The following is a 19,270-nucleotide window of genomic DNA, read 5'->3' as shown; positions in this document are numbered from 1 at the left end:
GGGCAGTGTAACTTTTGTTGTTAAGACGCGACCGTAAAAACTTGTTTAACTTACGACGCACCATTAGTCGTAGCCGTAGTGCATTAATATCTTCGCACTACAATTATTACGTAACCAAAAGCCTGGTTTGGAAGATGGTGTAGTGGCAGACATATAGTATATCAGCCAGTCTGAGCCTCTGACAGGCTGGGAAAATGACGTTGAATTGACTTTCTGCTTACTTTGGCAAAATAATCATCATACTTCCGTGAGAAAGCGAGACTATGAGACTCATTCATTTCGAGGCCAAACCCTTCAACATGAAGACGGAAAGTTTTGGCCAACAAACGGCTGATAAAATGTGGTGCCAAACATAAGCGTCGACAAAACCTTGGCCAAAAATGACCGATACTGGATGGCCAAACCATTCGATATGGATATGCTCCATTGTCGGCACGGAATAGTCCCGTTATCGCAATCTGAGTAGAGGAGACAGTAGTAGGCCTACAACTGCGACAAAGGAATTTAATTTACCCTAATTTGAAATGGCGTGCGTCAGACATATTTTGTAGAGCTGTGTTGGATAGAATTGTGGTGTGCTCATTCTGTATGTCATGCATGTCCGTAAAATCATAGCAACTACTGTAATATTAAAAATGAATTCCTTTTCATGGGTGAGGCTCGGATCGTGAGATGCCACAAGAACTCAGATTTTGGCTGTAGTATTAAAACTGCTTTAACGCTATTGAAATGTCATGAATTCTCAGGTTAGATTGAGCTAAAGAGCAGAACACACAGTGTCGTAACTTAATTTCCTCTTACCACATACTTGCGAGACAGAAAATGGGAAATCGAAAAAGCAGTTGGAGCAACGTATCATAAAGTAGCGAACTCTAATGTGCCTACTCTCCGTGATCATTTGTCCCTTATTTTCCAAGACATAGGGCAAAAACCTCAACACAGACAGGTGGGGTTTCACCCTTTCGACACACTGGAGCCTCCTAGACCTTTTTGTCGGCTCTCAAAATAGATTTTTTTTCCAGCAAGCATTTTTCACTCGTGAAAAATACACTCTATGTTGGATAGGAGTGCAGAACAGACTTCGAGACCTGGCCCTCCCAGCACTAGTAAAATGGTTTTAGTAAAATAATTGAAATCAAAACGATTCGAGAATAGCAGCTTTTTCAACAGGGTTGTAATCAAGTCAAGGCTTCGAGTCACAAGTAAACCTCACTTTTATAGTTTTGACTTCGAGTCAAGTCGAGTCATTTTCAATTCACCACCGAGTCCAAGTCAGCGAGCATAGGTTCGAGTCCGAGTCAAAGTCATTGTGTTGACTGCTCGGTTTCCAGTTAAAGTCCTGTTAAACCCACTTGCTATATCTCTGTTTGGTGATATCAAATGGTTCGCATTCATAATATACTACACAATAGAAGAAATCCCAATAGTGTGGTTATTTTCTTTTCTTCGAAATTACATGGAAATATCAGTCTTGGCCGTATGAGTCTCGAGTCATACGCAATGACTCGAGTCCAAGTCGAGTCAACACACAGATTAACTCGATTCGAGTCATTTCTGTATTTGGATAAAATGACTCGAGTCCTCAGAAAATCGAGACACTTAATAGCTTAAGATACATAGTAGCCAATTTGTTGCAAATCAAAGCAAATAAATGTTGTATTTTCATCTTCTTTTTGTATAACAATAGTCGGTTAGTTTGTGCGAATAAAATTTATTTTACAAAAAAGTGCGAATGAAGCTCAAAAAGGTTGAGAAGCACTGCACTAGCTAAACCTTTTTTGGCTGTTTCCCATTTTCCGGTTTGAAAATGTTCTGTGGCCCACCTCATATCCTAGAGTCATAGTCCTGTTCAACGTGTGGTAATCGCCGCTGCCGATATGCCTATTTCTCTAAGATATGCGCAATTTCCTGTTAATGATCATATTCATATGCAGACCTACAAGCACGGGAAATCGCGCGAAGCGCTAAATAAATTTTCAAGTTGAGTAAATCTCCTCCAACAAACAAACAACCAGCCAACGAAATAATTTTGGGCCCGTTTGAGCTCCCCGCAATTGAGGGTTGTGGGTACGACAGTTACGGCTTTGGAAGATCGTATAACTCTTGTGTATATCCGCTGTTTCACTCATGTCGCGAAACCCAATGATCCAATCCCAACTATGGTTGGGAATAATATAGCCATTCTGGGCCCGCTTCAAACAATTCTTTGGTGAATGGGATACTTAGGGAAGTGGAGGAAGAATTTTGTAATATGCAACATAGTATGTCTTGTACCTGTTGAAGCTGCGGTGTTAGCACATTAAATCCAATGATACAATCAATTCATGTGACTCTTACATTATCTACAATGATTACAAGACCAGACAATTTTAGACCTACTCCAAAGATAATGTGTTGCTCTAAATCAGAGGTCTCAAACTCGAATGTGCTCGCGGGCCAATTTCATAGTTTTGATGACGCCGCGGGCCGCATCACCAATAATAGGGATATTTAACGCAGAATTTCCAAGTATGCCTTGTTTGACGGGAGCTTGAAGACAGGCATTCCACAAACTTCATGAAAATGTAATTTACTATCGTGTTATTCACGCTTGACACGAAAAAATCATATTTTCAAATATTTGAATAAAATTGTTTTTATGCCGGGCATTATTTGTTCAAATATTGAGTTCTAGACATCATGCGAGAGGACGAATCATGATCATCACATCGTCAAAATGTCGGGTTATAATATTGCAGCTAGTGGACCTTTGACCTGCCACAATTATATGTAGAATATTCTAAAATCTATACTGAAGATTGTTCTGATAGCAGAGCATTTGAGCGGTGGAGCCTAATCCGGGTTATGATATAGTCGTGATAAGTTGGATATTGTTACTTTGCCATTGCCGAAGTCAAGAACTCATGGAATAGAAATGTCCAATCGCCGATGAATTCATTGGTGTTAGGGCTGTGGAGCGTACTACTACCTTACTCGACACCAATAATAACAAGGATAAAGAGATCGGACAACACCCAGCATGTAACCAACTATGCGTCGCGGGAGTAACATAATGCCGATGGTTGCCATACTGTCCTGATTAGATAGCTATATACACCCTACGCAACGCAATCTACGATCTTTTGATAGATTACTATTCCCCATGACAGTTTCATAGATTGTTGCATCCGTAGAACTGCCAAGTCACCGTTCCAAGTCACAAGTCCTTCTCCGATTTTAACGTTTGATTCGACTCGAGTAATTTTTGTTTAATCACCCAGTCAATCCGAAATCGAGTAATTTTACGAAAGATCGCACAAAATCAATTCACAATTTCCAGTCACGAATCATTAACGGATCATGTTTTATCATCATAATCTAGATATGTGACGTAATAGCTGATCTTCTACCGCATGGTAGCTTTTAAAAGTGATGTGATAGTGAAGTTTGTTGAGATTTCAATGTTTTCAAAGCAGTTTTAGGGTGAACTTCAAGTTCTTATATCTAAAAAGATATGTGGCACTGGAATATATTGTCGAATACTTGACATTCCAAAATGCCGTCGCGGGCCGCACAAAATACTCTTGCGGGCCGCATGCGGCCCGCGGCCCGCGTGTTTGAGACCTCTGCTCTAAATCCTCGATCCATTTCGATTCGTTGCAATGGAGCCGTATATTTCCACAAGTAGAAAATTGATAATAAATTACAATTGTGGCAATTTTTATGTTACTATAATACGACCTACCGAATTACGTAAATCTATATCAAATGCACTTTAGTGTGAGTTTAATGCATATCGAGATCGCATCCTTTTCAAGGTAATGCGACATATACCACGACCAAAAGACTTGATCACTTCAGCATCAACTTCCAGTTATTATATATTCGAAAATAATTTCAGTGCTTTTGGCTGTAGGTTGTCATAGCTGCCATTTCCCCTCCCATTTTCGAGTTGTACATTGTGAATCTGTACGAAGTCTCATCAGAGTCAAATGAAGAGCTTTATGTAGCATATGCATAATTCGATAATTGAATATATTTTCCAATAACTGAGCATAACATATATAAATTAACTCTCACTGCGGTAATTCTACAATTTTCCAAATAGTTCTGTAGCCCACCTCAAAATACTCCTGGGGCCCACCCTTTGAGAACCCCTGCGACTAGCTTGTCATCAGTTGATGCTGAAGTGATTGCGATTGTGGGATACGAATGTGGCAAGCAGACAATAATTATCAAACAAACGAGAAAGCAGGCACCCAATCAGTGATTGTTCCCATGACCAAGACAATAGGTGTCTTACTTCGTATTGAGTAGGTCGCATCGCTGCAATTGTTTGCTGATCAAAATGGTGATTTTGTCGTCTCTAACATTGTCTTGTCTTTATCTTGTTGCATCGGTTTGTTTAATTATTATTGATTACGCTGATGTGGAAATTCGATGTATGCCGCATAGCCACAATAATCACGCCTATGTGCTCTTTCTTTAGATTAGTATACTGTTTAATACATATGGGGTGTGGGCTGTTGCCATATCGCTAAGCTTTATGTTCTGAATGCACCTTGTGACAATTTTTTGAGAATTGTGAAGTGTGTGCTAGAGCATCTAGTCAGAAAGTTCACGTCAAGGTTCATATGGATATGCATGCTGGCATCAAAAATCATGAATGTGATATATGCGGAAAAGCATTTATACAAAAGGGTCATCTGAAGGGTCATTATAGTATACATGCTGGTCTTGAACATCACAAATGTGACGTATGTGCAAAAGCATTTATTCGGAAGGGTGACCTCCAGATGCATTCCAAGATACATACTGGTGTCAAGAGTCATAAGTGTGATATATGTGGAAAGTCATTTAAACTAAAGAGCAATCTGAAGTGTCATTATAATATGCATGCTGGTCTCAAACATCACAAATGTGAAGTATGTGGAAAAGCATTTATTCGGAAGGGGGACCTCCAGAAGCATACAAATATACATACTGGTGTCAAAAATCATGAGTGCGATATATGCGGAAAAGCATTTATGCAAAAGAGTAATCTCAAGTGTCATTATAATATACATGCTGGTCTCAAAAATCACAAATGTGATGTATGCGGTAAAGCGTTTACTGTGAAAGCCCGACTGAAGAGTCACATGCATATACATGCCGGCATCGAAAATCATGTTTGTGAGTTATGTGGGAAAACATTTACCTTAAAAAGTGGCCTTGCGCGTCATATGGATGTGCATGCAGGAGTCAAAAATCATGTGTGTGACATATGTGGGAAAGCATTTACTGAAAATTGTAGCCTCAATCGTCATATGGATGTGCATGCTGGAATAAAAATTCATGAATGTGAAGTATGTGGAAAAGCATTTTCACAAACGCGTCAGCTCAAGCTTCATTCTAATATACATGCTGGCATCAGAAATCATGTTTGTGATATATGCGGGAAAGCATTTACTGGAAAGAGGAGCCTCAAGCGTCATGTGGAGATGCATGCTGACATCAAAAATCATGAATGTGATATATGTGGAAAAGCATTTACACTGAAGAGCTATCTCAAGCTTCATGCTAATATGCATGCTGGCATTAAAAATCATGAATGTGATATATGTGGGAAAGATTTTATTGCGAGAACAAGCCTAAGGAGTCATATTTATATGCATGCTGGCATCAACAATCATCAATGTGATATATGTGGAAAAGCATTTACAGTGAAGAGCGACCTCAAGGATCATATGAATATGCATGCTGGTATCAAAAATCATAAATGTGATATATGTGGGAAGGCATTTACACAGAGGAGTAATCTCAGGCTTCATTCCCACATGCATGCTCGCATCAGAAATCATAAATGTCATATATGCGGAAAAGCATTTACACAGAAGAGTCATCTCAACTTTCATTCTGATATACATGCTGATATCAAAAATCATGTTCATGAAATATGTGAGAAATCAATTCCTGACAAGAGGAGCCTCAAGCGTCATGTGGATATGCATGCTGGCAACAAAAATCAATAGTGTGATATATGTGGAAAAGCATATTTTCAGAAGAAACATATCAGGCTTCATTCTATCATACATGCTGGCATCAAATAATATATTTGTGATATAAGCGGGCAAGCATTTACTAAGAACACCAACTAACTACAAGCGTCATATGGTTCTGCATCCCGGTATCAAAATAGGAAATGTAAAACTTCTTGAAACGGCTACCATCAAGCAATATATGGATTGACATGATCAGTTCAAACGTGAGGTGTTTATGGAAAAGAACGGCCCTTGAAAGAATAGTAAAGTGTCATATATATATATGGTGACGTTGATTGAAAATGTGGTGTTTGTACAAAATGTGTAGATTGACTCGCAACATCAGGATTCATACCGATATGCAAACTGGAATGATCACATCCGAATGCAAAATGTGTATGGAAGTATTTACTCTGAACATATGATGCTAGTGTCATGTCACTGACATGTTTAGTTCAGGTAATTAATAATATCATCATTTGAAAACATCACGCAAGGTATCGATGAAGTGAAAAAAAGTTCGGAAGAATTCGAAATGACCTACAGTATCCTTCTAATCAAAAACTCTCTTTTGCTAGAACATGTAAAAATGATCAATCACCAATGTGTTAATGTAGGAAAGCATTCTTGGTGACTTATCGAATCTTAAATAGATGACTGTCATTGTAAATTTATTGAGTTGCTGAATTATGTATATTTCAAGAAGACAACGGGAGAGGGACATGATCTAGTACCTGAGGTAATATGAATAATGTATGTGCTGTGCAGTAGGTAGCAACCTAATCATTTTTACGATGCCAGCTGTGCTAGGTGATTGTCCTGGAGTGACTGTATTACTACATCTGTCTGACTATCATCATACTATATGAGCCCCATATTTTCGTGCACATTTTATGATATTTATCCGACCTATTGCATTAACTCGGCCAATCTGAAAGAGACAGCTATAGTTTTACATTTGTTGAGTATTGATGTAGCCTACATTTGTTGACTGTCGTATATTTTTTGAATATCGACGTGATCAGTGTTCTTTCATGTGATGGTCTTGCGGCCATTGATAATTGCTTAGTTTATCCAGTATTATGTTAGTTCTGTCTATCTGATTCTTCAGTAATTTGATACTGATGTTCGTGTTGAAATTCCGGTTATACATAGTTGATGAGTTGCTTAGGAATTGATTATATTTCGTTGTGTTTTCGTTAGATGCGGATTTTTAAATGTCGTTCGTTCTAGTTTAGTTGTGCATTTTGAAATCCAGTAGCTTGTGCAAGTCTTGTGCACATGTGGTAATATGCGATATTTCACTTTGCCGATTTGATATCATGATAATGCTGAAAGAATAGACGTCACTACTAGAAAGATCTTCGAACTCCTGTTGGATGACTGTACTGGGGAACTACACACGAGGGGTCCATTTTTGTTGAAAGGCAGACAAACTTTCGCTTGTAAAATTGTACCAAAGGTGAGCAAAGTTTGTAGACATAAGGACTTTATGTGACTGATTATATTTGTTGCTCTTACCATTGCCTTTTTGGAAATACTCATGTGAAATCATAAATATTGACAAGAACTTGCAAGTTGCCATTCTTACATGCCTATTATAAATAGAGCCTGACCGATATCAAGTTTCTGAGCTGGCGCTGATAAAACCGATACCTAGTACCTTCACCGATAACCTCAATATTCTTCTAGCGTTGGGCACATTTTCAAAAAAAGAACAGGTTCGCGGTCATTACTTTGATTGATCATGAAGTAAACTAGAAAGACTGCAGCTACACACTTGTAAGCTATCAGAGGTCTATCAATATCCCCAGTCTAGCAGTCGTAAATTATAGTTCTCTGACTCCCTACTACTATGTTCGGGCATCACGAAAATAGCTGACATCTTCTTGTCTCTCATAGTGAGATGCCGATATGTAAGATATCGGAGTGTGATATTGACACGGTGTTATCGGCAAGCCTACAATGGGCGGTGCTGTGATTTCATGTTAATTTCAGGTACTGCTCGTGAATGATCACGAGACACTAAATGTGTCAAGAGATCAGTCTCCATCGCAGTTTGAATCACACTCATTTCCTTACTACAACGGCAATGTCTCTCAAGTTTATTACTAACAGCTCGCACAAATATTTAATTCTTGTTCTCCAATTAGACTAATTGAAGTGAAATGCTGTTGATCTATTTCTAATCTGATTAGAGAGATATTTCTGTGCTCGTTGTAATTCTAATCTCAATTCTGGTTTTCCTGAAAATTCTACAGGAGAACTTCATCGTGCGAAATGAGTCAAGCTTGCTGTACAGGCATTTGTCATTTTCGTGCTTATTAGAAATGGCCCTGTTTTATTATTAGGTACATACTTTTCCCATTATCCGTACTGGCATGGCCCCATAATAACTGACACTCAACTACAGAAGCCTAATACTCGATGCGCAATCGAATCACTCAATCATTCGATTTTGCCAGCGGTACGTTTATCGTGTCTAATATCAATAAGGCAGCATTAAATGAAGTATCAAACTTGGAATATTCACCGATCTGCTAAATTTGTTGTCAAATTCTACCTGTCCGGGAATTCGAAGAGCTTGAGAACCACTGATTCAGATGTGTCCAACAAATATTGGTATTGGTTTCATTCCCTCAATCCAATAAGCTTCAATTTTTGTTACCAGTTGGAGGTTTACAAAAGAAGGTGCTTCATCACCCAAGCAGAGACTCGTTATAACATACAACAGATTCGGCTTGGAGTTGCTTATCTGCAAAATTGTTCAACTCAGTATTACTGTAATCAATAATCAGACACCCTCTGATACCAAGAGTTATATTATTACTGCCATACGCCAGTGATTGAATTTGTTGCAAGTAACACAATCAGCTATTATTGCAAGCTGAATTTCATTTGAAATACAAACAGCTCCTTATTGTGAATCTGTATAATTATGAGGGCTATATCTATTTGATGGTACTATTTTTCATATTGACAAGACCATTCTTGTAAAAATGATGAATTGAAATGCAAATGAATTCACAGCGAGTTTTAACCTCAACTCATTAGGTTGGCTTACTTGGGTGACTGCTTGTTTATTAGCGCTACGGCCGACTTAGACAACTAGATAATTCCAGTTGTCTGACTAGATCTAGTCTATAACCTAGTATATGACCTACATGCAGGGTTGTGCTTCCGGGCGCTAATATAAAATCATCCACTATAGTACGACTAGGAAGTTATATTGTAGCTCACTAATGCATGGATTTAGTACCAGTTTATCATTATGTCCAAAAGGCTTCAGAGGGCTCTCCCTGAAGTGATGCCGTGCCGATTTCGAATCATTCTGCGCGGCAGATTCAATTACTAGTTCGAAACATGTCGACGAAACAACCCTATTTTGTGTGACCGAAGTGTGCTCAAGCCGAATTTGCGATTAAAAGCAGGAGCATGATGTACGTTATCTTCATTTTACATCAATGCAGTGTTGGGATCAAGGCGCTACCCTCGACACGAGTCACAAGTCATTTTGAGTCATTTCACATTTTGTCTCGAGTGAAGTCAAGTCAATCGATTTTTGAAAGTGAATCGAGTCAAGTGAAGTCACCCGATTTTTGGAGGTTATTCGAGTCAAGTCGAGTCAAGTCACAATTCAAGTCAAGTTGTCTTTTCGAAATACGACGCAAGAATATGTCAACTTGCATTTTGCTAGCTGGTAGATTAAATCGCCATTTCAAATCGAGGAACAAATATAGAATTAAATATACATGCAAAAAAGCATTGTATAGCATAGCTCACTCATGCTTAAAAATGCTGAAGTAAGTAAGTAACTATTGTATATCTTCAGTCTATAATAGATTGGTCGTTGGTGCTGGGTTCTCACCTTAACTAAGCCGCATGTATGGTTGAAGTGGAATCCGAATATAGTTTACAAGTCGACCATTGGCGCAGGCGTAAAGTGTATCCCATTGATATCTAAATGGGTAGTGCATCTCATAAATTAGTTTCTGAGGTTTCGTATTTATTCTCTATTTTGGCGGATAATCATATAGAGAGGATAGAGATATATACTTCGCTGTTTTTTTACTTTACTACTAGTTACCGTCAACGTGGGCTGTAGGCTCCGACCACTACGTTAGCGGTCAATTGATTTGTGATCGAACGATGGAGGTTCAGTAAAACGCTAAACCACTGCGCTATCTCGCCACTATCAACGAGCTTTCATCTTGTTCACTTCTCTAACAACATCCTGCAGAGTCTCATGTAATCTGTCGCGGAGGTGCTTTGCCGCTAGATGTTGTCTGTGAACGACGCACTGTATCGTGAATATGTTCGGAACTTCGGAACTTTTCAAATGTGCAATGAATCCTCGACGCCGTCCAACCATTGATGGTGCGCCATTTGTTGCACACGTAATGATATTCGACATGGGGATATGTTTCTGCTTGAAAAAATTTTCGACGGTCTTATAAATCAATCAACCAATTCAATTGATTTTCGAAGGTGACACGAGTCAACTCAAGTCTAGGGCTGGGCACAATGATTCGAGTACTCGAATCTGAATCGAGTATTGATTTTGATGATTGGAGTCGAGTAGTAAAATACGATTTTATCGAGTACTGAAATTATATGCTCCTGACAATTAAGAGGTAATTTACTAACGACAATTATACTTTCGATATTATTTTTCACTGAGGAAGCCTTGAAATCTTGATAAGCGGTGTCGCTACAGACGAGGCATAGTGCAAAGATACGGACGTTAACGGAAATAACATATTTTCGAAGTCATGATCATCCCACAACATTGTTACAAAGTACAATGAGCTCGGTGTGGTCGGAAAAATACCGAAGTATCTTTATTGTGACGGATAACAGGCATTATATTCTTTGTGGTGGCATAAAACGTACATATTTTAACTTTGACATAATATATTCTGTTGTGACGTCATAATGAGTGATACTCAAATACTCGACTCGACTCGAAGCGAAATACGTGATTCAGAATCGAATCACTCAGGTACTCGATTTTGCCCAGCCCTACTCAAGTCACTCGATTTTTGGAAGGGACTCGAGTCAAGTCGAATCAAGTCAAGTCACAAACTGCAACAGAAGGAACTCGTGTACCACCTAGGAATAGTGCCCTGAACGCTCTCTCATTCGAAGTTTCATGCTGGTGACGTCATTTTTTGTGATACGATTGTTGATATACAATGTTCTTTCTTATTCTCTATTAGTTGCTGACGATTACCCCTGACGAGTGTCAGCCGAAAATATTCGGGTTCATTTCAATACGAATATACCATTCCATTTTCAAACAATATAAAAAGTAAAAGTAGCATTGTTAATGTGAATTTTATTACCGAGCAAACTACTTCAAGGCATATTGATTGAAGCTGCTCAATGTTTATGGTCAGAGGTATATATATAACTTTTTTATGGTTCTAGAAAAATTCAACTAATAATCCAATTGCAGATATGCATCAAAGTGCGCTATTGTCACTCAGCGCTGTGTTTTATTTCTCGTGTTATGAATTATTTGTTACTAAAATGATCGAAACTTGTTATACCAATCCAATAGTGCTATTGATGATGTCCGACTAAATGATACAATAAGACTACATTAAAATCCGGGTATCGTGATTGCTCTGTCTACAATCTTATAATGATCTTTGTTTAAAATAGTTCTACACTTTCATGCATTGCAGATGTGGCCATACTATAATTGTACTGAGTTTATATGCTGAAAATATGTAGGTCTTTTTTTAGTGTCATAAAGAAAAGCCTGCTGTGGATCTAGTATTAACTATTGATCACGACTTGAAAAAACGCCGATTCGAAATATATTGGAAACTGGAAAGCATTTACCGGGAACAGTTACCTCAAGCATCTTATGGATATGCATGCTGGCGTCAACAACGTTGAATGTGATGTATGTGGTAAAGCATTCACTCGGAAGGCTGCCCTCAAGCGTCATGTGGATATGCATGTTGGTATCAAAAATCATACATGTACTATATGTGGTAAAGCATTCACTCGAAAGAGTCACCTCAAGCGTCATGTGGATATGCATGCTGGCAGTAAAAATCATGAATGTGCTATATGTGGTAAAGCATTCACCCGACAGGGTGTCCTCAAGCTTCATATGGATATGCATGCTGGCATCAAAAATCATACATGTGCTATATGTGGTAAAGCATTCACTCGAAGTAGTCACCTCAAGTTTCATATGGATACGCATGCTGGCATTAAAAATCATACATGTGCTATATGTGATAAAGAATTCACTGAGAAGGGTACCTTCAAGCTTCATATGGCTATGCATGCTGGCATCAAAAATCATGAATGTGCTATATGTGGTAAAGCATTCACTGAAAAGGGTGCCCTCAGACATCATATGGATGTGCATGCTGGAATAAAAGATCATGAATGCGATGTATGTGGTAAAGCATTCACTTGGAAGGGTCATCTCAAGCGTCATATGGATATGCATGCTGGCATTAAAAATCATACATGTGCTATATGTGGTAAAGCCTTCACTGAGAAGCTTGCCCTCAAGCGTCATCTGGATATGCATGCTGGCATTAAAAATCATACATGTGCTATATGTGGTAAAGCATTCACTCGAAAGAGTTACCTCAAGATTCATATGGATATGCATGCTGGCATCAAAAATCATGAAGGTGCTATATGTGGTAAAGCATTCAATGCAAATGGTTCCATCAGACATCATATGGCTGTGCATGCTGGAATAAAAAAATCATGAATGTAGGTATATGGTAAAGTATTTACTTGGTAGGGTCACCTCAAGCGTCATATGGATATGCATGCTGACATTAAAATCATACATGTGCTATATGTGGTAAAGCCTTCACTGAGAAGCGTACCCTCAAGTGCCATATGGATAAGCATGCCGGAGTCAAAAATCATGTTTGTGCTATATGTGGTAAAACCTTCACTGAGAAGTGGACCCTCAATTTGCATATGGATAAGCATGCTGGAATCAAAAATCATACATGTGCTATATGTTGTAAAGCATTCACTTGGAAGGGTGCCCTCGAGCGTCATATGGATATGCATGCTGGAATCAAAAATCATGTTTGTGCTATATGCGGTAAAGCCTTCACTGAGAAGTGGACCCTCAAGTGTCATATGGGTGTGCATGCTCAAATAAAAAATCGTGAATGTGATGTGTGTGGTAAAGCATTCACTAGGAAGGCTCACCTCAAGCTTCATTTGTATATGCATGCTGGAATCAAAAATCATAAATGTGATATCTGTGGGAAAGCATTCACTCAGAAGAGTACCCTCAAGCTTCATATGGATATGCATGCGGGTATCAAAAATCATACATGTGTTATATGTGGTGAAGCCGTGACTGAAAAGCGTACACTCAATTTGCATATGAATAAGCATGCTGGAATCAAAAATCATTCATGTGATTGGGATATATGTGGAAAAGCATTTACTCGGAAGGACCACCTCAAGCATCATATGGCTGAGCATGCTGGCACCACAATATAGTCCAACGATTAGGCCTATATCATGCGCACCAGGCATGTTGAAGATGCGACTGTTACTGCTAGCGATTATATCTTGCGCAGATGTCCTGTTGGAGATGCGATTGTTCAAGCCTGACGTTGACGCTATAAATTAGCGATGATTGCTAGCGCGCGCGCGCGCATGCATCACCTCTCTCTTCGATAATTGGCAACACGCACCACTTATATCACAAATTACTGGGTACGGTGGCTGAATGTGATGGGTTATTGACAAAAAACATGTAAAAAAGTGTGATTTCAAGTTTCATTCCGAGATAGATTTTTCAAGACTTCTACCAATGCGTGAAGTGCATCCCCAGATTTTTGGACAGAAAATAGGTTAAATTTTGGGCAATATACATGTCAAATTACGGTATGTGGTGAAGCATGTACTAAGAAGACTAACTGCAAGCGTCATATGCTTCTGCGTGTTGGTATCAAAAATCTTAAATGTGATACTTTCTGAAACAAGCATCATATCCATATGGATTAGCATGCTGAGTTTGAAAGTCACGCAAAATCACGATCAAGGGGAAAAAAGGTTGGAAGAATTCGAAATGACCTCCAGTACCGGTGTCCTTTCAATGAAAAACTCATTTTTGCCTAGAACATGTTCATTGTTCAATCACCAATGTGCTGATGTAGAAAGGCATACTTGGTGACTTATCGAATCTGAACGAGTTGAAAATTTATATACTTGCTGAATTATATGTATTTCAAGTCGACAACTGTAGCTAGGCATGATCCAGTACCTACCTGAGTGATTCGAGTCATGCATGATGCAGATACCTCAGCGTTGTTTCGCTGCTAGCGGTGGCAAATGATTGCCCTGAAGGGTGAACCAATTACTACATCTCTCTGACTATGATACTGTATGAGCCCACATATTTTTCATGTACATTTTATGCAACCTATTGCATTAACACTGGACAATATGAAAGAGACAGCTATTGTTCTACATTTTGTGAGTATTGATGTACATTTGTTGACAAGCGTTTGATTTCACGATTATGTCTGAAAAAGTATACCTTGCCACGAAAGAGATGACTCTTCTGCAGGGATTCTCAAAGGATGGGCCACAGGAGTAAATGGAGGTGGGCCACAGGGCTATTTGAAGAATTGTAGATTTATAGTGAAAGTTTAATCTTTGGAGGTGGTCTGAAAATCTCCGGCCTTGAAGTCATTGTACATAATGTACAATTGTACATGAATTGATTGTATCATTGGATTTAATGTTCTGACACTGCAACTTCAATAGGTACAATACTTACTATCAAATTGTACAGCTAGTATAATGAAAGTTCTTTTTCCGCATCTCTGTAGTATCCCAGAATGGTTATATTATTTCCCACCATAGTGGAACTAAAACACCAATCACAGAGTGGATGCAGAGATTAGACATTGGATTGTTGGGTTTCGCTACGTGAGTGGAACAGCTGAGGTACACAAGATTACCGTAACTGTCGCACCCTAAACCCCCGAATGAGGGTGATCTCCAAGGGGCCCAAAATTACATCGTCGGTTGTTTGTTGGAAGATATCTATTTAACTGGAAATTTGCGTCGCGCTTGGCGCGATTTCTTGTCCCTACAGGCCCACATTTAGATACGATTATTAAGAGAAAATGCGCAAATTTTACAGAAATTGGTGGCGATTACCACTCATTGAACAGGAATATGACTCTGGGATAAGAGGTGAGCCACATAACAATTTCAAACCCGAAAATTGGCCACAGCCAAAAGAAGGTTGGGGATCCCTGCTCTACTGGGAACCATACACGAGAGGTCCATTTCTCGGCAAAGGCGTAGTTGCCAAATGCTTTAAACTCACTGGAGTCGGAACAAAGCAAGCTTTCGCTTGTTAAAATGTGCCAGAGGTTAGTCGTCTTTATCGACACTTCAGAATCTGTGTGAAGGATTATATTTGTCACGTGTCTGTACTAAAACCATTTTACAAATACAGTTGTGAAAAACAAGTATGGTCAAGAACTTCAAGTTGCGATGTCTTGCATCCTTTTTCAGTAGGGGTCTCAGCTTTCCCGTGGCCACTTACGGCCACGAATATCTCGTGGCTGGCCATGAAAAAGCGTTGTCTTGTGGCCGGCCACAGTGAATTTCATGGCCGGCCATACGAATTCATCGTGGCCAGCCACGAGTTCATGGCCAGTTCGTGATTTTGGCACATCTAGTTGGATCAAAATTCGCCCCTTGCATCCACTTTGACTATACTCCAATATATCTTCTTCTTTTGCTCTACGAACTTGCTGGCGGTTAGGTTTGTAGACGACTTCCACTATTATTGCAGGTACTTAAGTTACGTTATTGCTTTATTGAGTAGTTCGTGTATGGGTTGTAAATTACCATGACTTCACACATGTTTATTGTCTGTGTTCCTTCATTTTTTACATAAGGAAACCGTCATATTTTGCTTCAAAAAGTTCGTTTATTCCGTTACCAATTTCACAAAATCGAAAGCAACTGAAGATATGATCGCAATCATTCATATACAAGTATAGTTAAATGCAATATGTCGAATATATGCTTTTCACAGAACACGTCAAGGGCCCTCCATATGATGATAAACCGAAATTCTCGGGGGCTTTGCTCCCCAGCCCCCCTCACGCTAGACGCTGTTTACCGCTACTTATTTTCTACATTGGGCTCCGTTTAATAGGTCGGCTTTTCCCGTGTAAACGCGCCAAGCGCGAAAATTTTTATAATTCATGATTGAATCTGTCAATATGACCGGGAATTGCATATATATTGCTATCATTTTTTATCCTCTCTCCGTTCACGTAATCAGATTTACAGGCAGAGTGGAGGGAGGCGTGTTTGAAAAGGTAGGATCCCTCAATAATAATTAAACATCTCCGGGCGATACCCGTTGGCAGGAACGGAACAGCACTTCGTCAGCCCCCCCCCCCAAAAAAAACTACAAGTTGGGTCAATTTAGTCTCGGGCTCCCATAGGGTGGTAAACCTACCCCCAACCCATTGTTTGCGAAAATCTTCGATAATTCATGATAAAATCGGTCAATAAGATCGAGAATTGCATATATATTGCTATCAATTTCTTGTCCTCTCTACTCAAGTAATCAATTTACCGGAAGAGCTGAGTGAGGTGTCTTGGAAACTGTAGGGCCCGTTGGTATGACTCCGTGACACGGTGTTATTTTGAGACCTCCAGTCTGCTATATCAAAACATAAAGAATCGGCCAAACGTAGGCTACTAAACTAAAAGACTGGTATATAACTTTTTTCTGCGGTATGCTATTTGTCTTGTGAGGTTCAGATTGCCAATACAGTATTTTATATATACAACGAAGTTTTGGGTCAGCATAAGGGCAGTCCTTTTCGGCCAAGGTTTTCTCGCTGCCGCTCGTTCTGGCACACTTCTTGGAGTAGCATGTTACATGGCCTAAAACTCTATATATGGCTTTGTCCGTCGTGTCGCGGTAATGGCCAACGCCGATCTGCTCATTTCTATAAATCGTGCGTATTTTTTCTTGGGGAAGAGTACCCCAAAATTAAGATATTTAGCAGCTCAAAATTTTCAAAAAATACTCTGTGTTTTATCCTAATTCACGAAATAATTTTGGGTCCCTTCGACTTCGCCCCTCCCCCAATTAGGGGTTTGGGGTGCGGCAGTTACGATCCTGGATGCACTTTAGACGACGATAAGTGTTTGCACTGCATTCAGATGTTGAACTATCATTAACGATTGTAACTTGTCCGTGTCATTAAGATTGTTCCTGAACATTGATTGGGGGAAACATTCCATTGTTGTTCGCATCAACGACAAAAACACCATGACTATTATTCAATCGGAAGGCTTGACATGGGCATTTTTTATCGATCGATGCACCTATATGGATATATATATATATATATGAACAAATTATATGTGATCGGAAACGTGATCAAACTCGAATTTCTGCGAAAAAAGCTCCACATTTCATCAATAGTACCGGTAGTTTAGGCTACATCGTTGCCTTTTTCTCATATGCAGCAAGTCTGCAGTGTGTCCAGTTCAAGTGCTGCATGCATATATGCATGGAAATATTCATAGATTCATCGACACAATTCTTATTGTCCAGCAATATGAGTGCTAGCTCCATTGATGTTGAGGATAGCGAATGTCGTATGTATCGCAGTATGAAAATCAAATATGTATCAGGGTTGTAACCAAGTCACAAGGCTCCGAGTCACAAGTCAATCTCATTTTCATATTTTTGACTCGAGTCAAGTCGAGTCATTATCAATTCCCACCGAGTCAAGTCCAAGTCCAAGTCAGCAAACAGAGGATCGAATCCGAGTCATGGTATTATGACTCGAGTCCGAGTCCAAGTCATTGTGTTGACTGCTCAGTTTCCAGTTAAAGTCTTCTTAAACCCACTTTTTTAACTCTGTTTGGTGATATTGAATGGTTCGCATTTATAATATATCAATTTTCCTCACTTTTAGCACTTTCTGGTCGCATTTTCAAGCACCAGTACCAACAAACGAAATCCCAATAGTGTGTTGGCTTTGAGATTACGATGAGATGTCGGTCTTGGCCGTCTGAATCTCGAGTCAATAGGCCTGGTTACATGTTCGACTCGACTTGGCGTTCAAGTCGTCTCCAGTGACGTCACATCTCATCTACAAGCTGACTCGTTAAAGGGCACTGTTTACATGATCCTTCAGGAAGCTGTATCGTGGACGACCCGGTGTCGCTTTACCCTAACAAATATATATTCGTAGTAAGTTTGGTGGGCAAAGGTACAACGACAATGTGTGTTTGGTGGTACTCTGAAACGTTTCTTATCCTCGAAATTAACGAGGATGATGAGATACTCATAATAACGATATTTGTAGAGGAAAATAATCTTGTTCATATCATGTTTGTAGAGGAAAACAAAAAATATAAGTGTGGCGAGATAGCGCAGTGGTATGATCCGCGGCTGCAACACCAATGGGTGCGGGTTCGAGTCCGACTTCCGAAACCTAAGTGTTGGAGGTTTACCTAGGCTCCTCCTCGCCACCTCATCCGCGACAGTGGTGTCTTACAAAAGCCTGGAGGTGGGCCGTGCTATAAGTCGGCAGTTACGGAAAATATGAATAATATCGGCCTGGTGTAAATGACCATAGCAGTCGACAAACACCATGAATACCCTACAAAAAAACAAATATAAGTTATCAGCTAGCTTTTTCGGCGTCAACGAAGATGAGTATAGGCGGGAGTAACGACTGTTTTGATATCCCTTGTCGATGCGATTAAAATAAGGTCATCAACACTCAAGTGACCCACTTGCAAACTCCAAGTTGTTCGGCCGCTCCTCTGTAACAGACTACCCCATGTATGCCGGTGACTTAAGCGTCAGTCACGATACAGCAGTGGTTCCCAACCTGTGGTACGCGTACCACCGGTGGTACGCGAAGGTCTTCCAGGTGGTACGCGAGTGGATTCTGTTTTTTTTTGACTGAAGGAAGTTAATAGTTCTGGTGGGGTTGATTTTGAATTTTTTGATGTTTTTTGACATGCGCTGAAAAAAGAATTCCATGCATCTCATCAACCCGGGCTTATAATACCAATTTCAATATAATTTATCGATACTAGGGCAATTTTTTGAAAAAGTCGAAGAGCTTCAGTGTTGTCAGCGATCAACTGCTGCTGTTGAACGGTGTTTCTCCAATCTTGGCAAGCTACTTAGTAAGGAAATACATTTTCTACCCGAGAATGTAGGAAAGTATCTTTTGTTGTACTACAAC

The 19,270-nt window shown here is 39.6% G+C and overlaps 2 protein-coding genes across 2 annotated transcripts; both read left to right on the top strand.

Moving 5' to 3' along the window:
* Positions 1 to 5,285: 5,285 nt before the first annotated feature.
* On the top strand, positions 5,286 to 5,990 carry LOC145438403 (uncharacterized). Its single transcript, XM_080315798.1, has one exon. The coding sequence runs from the start codon at positions 5,286 to 5,288 to the stop codon at positions 5,988 to 5,990; it is 705 nt and encodes a 234-aa protein (XP_080171924.1).
* A 5,557-nt stretch (positions 5,991 to 11,547) lies between these two features.
* LOC145432845 (uncharacterized) lies at positions 11,548 to 14,522 on the top strand. The gene has a single exon (XM_080309657.1). It carries the CDS (start codon positions 11,875 to 11,877, stop codon positions 12,745 to 12,747), a length of 873 nt encoding a protein of 290 aa, XP_080165783.1. The 5' UTR covers positions 11,548 to 11,874; the 3' UTR covers positions 12,748 to 14,522.
* The last annotated feature ends 4,748 nt before the right edge of the window (positions 14,523 to 19,270 follow it).

Source organism: Botryllus schlosseri, chromosome 1, assembly GCF_051294905.1.
Source record: "Botryllus schlosseri isolate E-star chromosome 1, Bs_hap1, whole genome shotgun sequence".
NCBI classification, from domain to species: Eukaryota; Metazoa; Chordata; class Ascidiacea; order Stolidobranchia; family Styelidae; genus Botryllus; species Botryllus schlosseri.
Note: the sequence above shows the minus strand (reverse complement) of the source record. Positions and strands in the feature narration are given on the sequence as shown.

What these genes read in the sequence shown, in the direction of transcription:
- LOC145432845 (XM_080309657.1), top strand. Translation starts at nt 11,875, where the DNA reads ATGGATATGCATGCTGGCGTCAACAACGTTGAATGTGATGTATGTGGT.
- LOC145438403 (XM_080315798.1), top strand. Translation starts at nt 5,286, where the DNA reads ATGGATGTGCATGCTGGAATAAAAATTCATGAATGTGAAGTATGTGGA.